General features: G+C 48.4%; 1 protein-coding gene across 1 annotated transcript in view; it reads right to left on the bottom strand.

Annotated features, from left to right (window-relative positions):
• ZCCHC24 (zinc finger CCHC-type containing 24) overlaps positions 1–5,936 on the bottom strand; it is a 114,751-nt gene extending 108,815 nt beyond the window's left edge. Inside the window, exon 1 of the mRNA XM_082486538.1 lies at positions 5,351–5,936. Coding sequence (XP_082342664.1) covers positions 5,351–5,590 — 240 coding nt within the window. The 5' untranslated portion in view covers positions 5,591–5,936. The remainder of the gene's footprint in view (positions 1–5,350) is intronic.
• Positions 5,937–6,797: the final 861 nt, after the last annotated feature.

Here is a 6,797-nt window from a genome sequence, read left to right on the forward strand (position 1 = left end):
CTGGCAAAAGAGGGTGTTTTCCTAAGACAGAAGTAGCAAAGCAGGAGGCCATGGCTGTAGAAATAAGAACGGGGAGGGGAAAAAAAAAAAAAAAAAAGAATGTTTCTAGACCTAAAAAACTGATTTTTTACGTTTTAAAGGACACGTCCAACTGGAATTGGAAAGGGAGTAGTTGTAAGCTTCAAATACCTGTAATAGGATCTGAGACTTTGAGTCCAGAATAGAGAGCACGCTGCGAAAGCGGCACTTGGTGCACTGAGGCAGTATCACCAAAGGGGCTCTAGAACTGGCTGCGTGGGAGGCTGGAGGAGGCTGATGCCTCCGAGATCCCCAAATGCATACTGCCTCCTGACTAACAGAGATTCAGCTCCCTGGGATCTCTTACGAGGACCGATGCGAGAATGGACATTTAACTTCCTGAAAAACAGTTTGAAAGGAGCTGATTGGCACTGATAAGGGCACTGTAATGTTAGTACTTACATGAGGGACAGTGAGAATAATGAAGATGAGGAAATCAATCAAATGTAATCACAATTATTAAAGGATACCTTCGTGTACTGCGGGCAACCTGTACACTGCACTACCCCGACTGCCAATAACTAGGCTTAAATAAGAGGAGATAATAATGTGGTGGTTTAGTCTGCAAATGTGAAGCAAGAAGTCCTGAGCACATTAAGCGCTCTGTGGATCAGAAATCTGCTTTGTGTTAGAAGAACTAATAATATCGCACAAAATGAAGGGAATCAGGAATGTTTTGCAGCATATGGCAATTTCCGCTAATCTGCATCTCTGTATGTGCCCTAGGACCGTACTGCTTGTGAGCAGCATCTTACGACGTATTTTGTTCTCTCTTTTAAATCTTTTAATCACGGCTGTTCTTGGAGATATGACGCTTAATTTACTGGGTCAGTGGCCCAATCTTGTATGGCAGTCCCTTTTCTGATACTATGAGAATGGTGAAACATTTTTTTTAATGTTACAATGATCCTCCAAATTAATTCACCTAGGCTAAATAACAGATATTTCTTCATCAAGTGTCAGGCTAGCGTGTATTCCTCTAATTCTATGAAAGACAGATGGAAAACAAGTTTGTCTGATATAAAATGTATTTTTTGTAGGAATGCCAACTTCCTTCCATACGTTTTTGTTCTTGATAGTGTTTCATGGGATTTTGTCGTTGTTGTTAATATATGAACATTACTGTCATACTAACTTTTATTGTTTGGGAAGCTGCCTGATAAGCAGTATCTATCCCAGTGCTGCTGACCTGCTTCTGTTGCACAGGGGTTTGAAGGTTATTTTCCACAGTACCTTCTCTAAACTATTTTTTTTTTAATTCCACAAATTTTCCTGAGTGAGTGATCTGCACCTTACTGTAGCAAACTGAACTAGCTCATGTTCTCTCATTCCCTATTAGTTTCTCTCTTGCCTATAAAGATTGTTTTGGGAAGTCTCTGAGTCAGAAACATGAACTACTTTTTGAAAAAAAGTGATTATTTTCTAATCTAGTATTTGCAGTTATTTGTGCTTAAATAAGTTCTGGTTTAGGTCCAGAAAGTGGCTGCCATAGAGGTTTCTGGAAGGAATTCCCCTCTTGGAAAGTCATGCAGAGTATCGCACATGGGCAAAGAATTCATTAGGACACAGGCTCCTTCTCGTGTGTAAACATTGGCTTGCGCCAGAATTAGCACTCTATGTTCAAAGAAACAAGTTTGATGATTATAATACGGTAATTTCTAGTTACTGGTTGCTGACTCTTCTTGACTGAAGTCAGCATTCATCTGGTAGGATGCCTGCTGTGCCTATAGGAAAATACCCTACGACTCTCTTACACCCTTATTCTCGGTTTCTCAATTATGCCACTCGGTGACACAAAGCCACAGTTACCTGGCCGTGTCTCAAACGCATTAAATCCCATGTAACCAGCGCCACAACAAAACCTCAAATACTTGGCTCTGATGGACGGTGTTATAATGAGGGTGCAGCTCACTTCAATAGCCAATTTAATGCATCTTAATGTTCTAACATGCGTTCGTTTCATATCTAGGACAATAAACGCTGCAGTAAAGTTTTATTTAAAGCAGGTCTGTTTTGCAAAATGAGTCTTGCACATGGAACAAAACACTCATTGTCGCTTTACTGTTTAAACCTTTATTATTGCTTTTTTTTTTCCTGGTACAATGGGCTTTTATGCACCAAACAGCTGTGTTCATCATGTTTATTTAGAAGGCGTCCATTGTAGTGGAAAAAGTCTGGAGGACAAAAATCTTGGTGAAGTGCAAGACTACTCTGTGGGTGCTGGCACTTTTTATTATTTTTTTTTTTTCTGTCCGGTTCCTTTGGTCAGCATGCAAGTCACATACACAGGCACTGCCATGCAGACTTGTGAAAAGTTGCTATTATACAGGGTTTGCAAGTGCTGCCTCTTATTCCAAGCGTTCTCCTCCAGAAATTTTCAATTCCAAGGCAACATACAGGACGCGTGACTATTTTACACCCTATGATCCCATCGTTTCTCAATCTGTTGCTATTTTGGCCCCTCATTAGGTCACTTTCCAAATATTGTGTACAGCTATGTGTCAATCATTGTCACAGCTCGGCTCCAGGCTAAGCCAACCCAGGACAAAACTGGGAGGAAAAAAAACATGCCAACCAAAGCAAGCACTGTGTAGAAAACAGTCAACAGTTTAACTGTGGAAAGCTATGCGTTGTTCCAAAGATAGCATAAGCCCACTTGATGCAAAAGCAGCATACAGTACTGATGCTCCCCAAAATAATTTTACGCAGTTGAAATGCATAGTGTATACCCAATGGCATCTGCAAATAAACAGATGTTAGAATCTCAAGAATTAAGAGCATGACATTGTAGGAAACTCTGGGGTGACTCCTGCCAAAAAAACAGTCTCGTCTCCAGTTTCTGGAAAGAAAAGAGCATCTAACATATTGACAGAACACTTTTTGAGTAACAGTATCTCTAACACCTTCTAAACCTTTGAATGAAAGCTGCTGTATAAGCAGGCGGCGATACCCTGGGGATCTAAAGGGTTCCCTACTTTCTTCGGGGCACGTCCGGCAGGACAGATGCATTCCCATGCCATATGAAATGGGTGTGCCCCCGTCCCTCTTTTCAGGTTACCCTCTATTCACAGGTAGTTGAGGTAAATGCTGGAAACGTAGAAGTGTCGCTATCGGCCACATAGTCAATGCTATTGTTGTCACAGGCTGGAAGATTAACTGGAACAAACTAATGTGCTTGATCTTTTAAAGATATTTTAATATCTGTATAGAATGAAATGGCTCCTTATTTCCTGAACGGTGAACGCGCTAGGCTTTCTACAGAGCTGGCATTCTCGGTTGGTGTCACTCAAGGGCCTCAGGAAACTGTAACGAGGTTAAAAAGAGCAGAATACAGTTGCATCCATACAGCTCATGGATGACAGTCATCCGTGCAGAAACATAGCTAAAGTGAGTGCTGGGATCCAAAAGCAGCATGGCCGGAGGGAGGCTGCGAAGGTGCTGACCGCTCGGAGCTGGGGCGTTTTGAAACAGGGGCCTGGGGAAGTCCCGGCGTGCCGGGGAAATGATTCTCCAGAAGAAAGGAGAAAACAGTTTGGGGGGGGGGGGGGGGGAATAAATGGAAAGAAATGTGAGCCAAGTGGAAAGGGAGAGCGAGTGTGACAAAAGGATTAGCCCCTACTTGCAAACAGTATAATAAAGCAGAAAACGAACTCGGGGGGAACTTTAAGGAAAAGAAAACTTTCTCAGAGACTGTTTCAAAGACTTCCTGGATGCAGCCTCCATTTACTTGTTTCTCCCTTTTTCTCCCAAGAAGAAAAAGGACCTGCTGTGAGCAGAATGTATCCCCACTGGAACAAACGCAGACCTGAATGGAGTCCCGGTCTGGAGAGAGTCCATGCAGGCCAAACCCCTGGAGTCTCATGACCACCTGGGCACCACAAAGCTTGAAAGCCACAGAGAGAGGCGCAACATCTACGGTTTGTAATCAACAGGTAAGTAGCTGGAAGTTTAAATTCCACTGCCTGTTGGTCCTTTAGCAAAATTTATGTGCTTGTTAAGTCTGCGTATTTTTAATCCGGGTATGTTTAGTTGTGCTTAATAAGGCTGGGTACAACAGACTGAATGGATTTTGAACTAGATACTTTTAAAAATAGTGTCTGTTTTGAGACGGGATGTGTTTTGTGAAATTCTTAAGGAAGAAAATAAGGAAACAAGAATGTGTAGATATAACTCTGGCTCTTAACTGTTAACAGCTATAATACCAGAGCAGTTGCGTAATTTGATTTGGTTTTAATTAACAACCCCATAGCTTTGCTGTCAGAACAGAAACGCATATTTTGACAGAGAATGCTTTTTAAACCTACGCTTTAACGTAAATGGCGCTGGGAGGACTCTGAAATGTCATTCTGTGGGAAGTGCCAGAGCGGGTCAGATGTGTAGTCCATCTAACCCCACCAAATGGAGCCACTGTTGGATGTCTGTGGCGAGAGCCCCCACGGTAGGGAGTAATAATGACATTGTCGGATGTTTTCTGGAGAGGCTGCGAGCTGCGGTGCGCGAGGTGCCACCAGCAGTCCCTCCACGCACGTGAAGTCCCTCCAATGCAGAAGTGCTTGACCTCAACAACTTCCCGTGACAGGGAGTTCCACGGCGAATTGTCTTTGCATACCCCAGGATTTTTATTTTTTTTTTTGCTTCCTTCCCTTTGGTTTCATTTAGTCTTGTTCTGGCGTTATGAAACGCACACAAAACACTTTTTTTTTTTTTGTTATTTGCACTGGTTTTGTCACGTTCCTGTACATCTCTCTTCCTTTTAAACAACGCCAACCTCCGCTCTCTCTTAAACTATATATATTTTCTGTACCAAACTCTTCAAATATCATCTTTCTTTTTTTTAAAAAAAAAAAAAGGGGGGGGGGGGGGGAGATGGGAAATTTTTTGCACGTTATTAGGGATGTTGCACCGTTTGGTTTTTTTACTTTTTTTTCTTTTTGGGTGCCCCCCCCCCTCCCCGCACCTCTGGCACCGTCCCGGGCGCGCCATCGGTGTAACCATTTACCAGAGTGTCAACACGGGAGGGGGGGAGGCGACGGGGGAAGGGGGGGGGGGGGGAGAAGGCTTCGCGAATGCGGCTCCGGCGACGGCGACCGTCCCGCTAACGGGCCGGAGGCCCGTTAGCGGGACGTTCGCCGTCGCCGGAGCCGAGAGACCGGAGGGAGCGCCCCGTCCCGTCTCGTCGAGGGAGGCGGGAGAAGGATGGGGGGGTGTTGCCGAGGCATCATGGCGGTTGTGGCCTGAAAGGGGGGCCGGGGGGGGGTGGCAGCGGACTCACCTCGCTCCGTTGGAGCTGGAAGAAGCTGTTGAGATAGCTGGAGCTGAGGGAGGAGCCCAGCTCCGGGGTGCTCTTGGTGTAGCCCAGGTCGGGGTGCTGGGAGGAGGAAGGCTCGGGTCTGAAGGCATCGAAGGCGCTGGCCTGGTGGGTGTCTTGCAGCGAGAGATAGACCCAGTTGAGGAGCTGGGCGGGCTGGTAGACGGACGCGGCGCTGGTGTCGATGGCTGACAACAAGCTCATCTTTCCCCCGGGGGCTCTGCCGGCGGCGGCGGTGGCCGTCCCCGCGGTTGCCGCTCCCCGTTCCCCGCGCTCCGGCCGGCGCCGCTTTCCCCCCCCCGTCCCTGCCCGGGGTGCTTCCTCCTCGCCGCCCGGAGGAGAGGAGAGGAGAGGACGGGCCGGGCCGGGGGCTCGCTGCCGGGGCCCCCCGCGCCGCTCTCGCTTTCCCCCCCCCCCTCCGCCCGCCTAAGGCCGGCGGCGCCCGCCCAGCCCCAGCGCTCCGCGCAGCACGGGCATCGCTGCCGCCGCCCGCGGGCTCCGCAGGAAACTTTCTGGGCTCTCTCCTCTCTTCTCTTCTCTCCTCCCTCCCTCCGTCTTTCCCCGCCCGCCCGGTGCCTGCTCCGCTATCTGTCTTTATTCCCACTCCCGCAGGCAGCGGCGGGGAGGGGCCGCCGGCGCTCCGGCAGAGGCGCCGCGCCCCCGAAGGCCTCCCGCCCGCCGCGGGGGTGCGGGGGCGTCCCGCCGCCGCTCCGCCCCCGCCCGGCCCGGCCCGGCCCGGCAGCGTCGGTGCGTTGTGTAGCTCTGTGTGTATATATATGTGTGTGTGTGAGTACCGGCGGAGGTCCCAGGCCGCTGGCCACTTGCCCGCCTGGTTCGCGCCGGCTCGCTCGCTCCCCGGCCCTTCCTTTTCCTCCTTCCTCAATTTTTTTTTTACTTTTTTTTTTTTTTTTTTAACGCCAAACACGCTCAGAGCCCTTCCGAGAGCCGCTCGCCCGGCTGTTTTTAACTCTGCAAGTTTCGATCGGGATCTCCTCAGCCCACCCTCCCTTCTTGTTTGTTGGTTGGTTGGGTTTTGTTTTGTTTTTTTTCTCCCCACTCTCATTTCTGTTTTCTTGCCGGTGCTGAGGCGCTTCATCGCAATCTGAGGTTCCCTCTCCTTCAATCTCTGTGGGAGCTCCAGGTTGAGGAAGGCTTGCTCGGTCATGGAGGTTGTGCCAAGCCCTGTGAGTTGGGGTTTCCCAAATAAGGCAGGCAAGCGGCACGATGTCCCCTTTGAAATCCATCTAGGTAGCCCTGGCGCAGGCTCCTGGGGAGCAGTGGGATACACTGGAGTTAAAGCTGAGTAGGCCTTTTAAGGAGTCGGTAGCACAAAAGAGGACGATGAATGATTCTCCTTTTAGGAAGAAGCTGGAGTGGGTAAGCTGGTAATTACAGTTCATAAACTCTTCCC

Source organism: Vanellus vanellus (assembly GCF_965231255.1).
Source record: "Vanellus vanellus genome assembly, chromosome: 7".
Lineage (NCBI taxonomy): Eukaryota > Metazoa > Chordata > Aves > Charadriiformes > Charadriidae > Vanellus > Vanellus vanellus.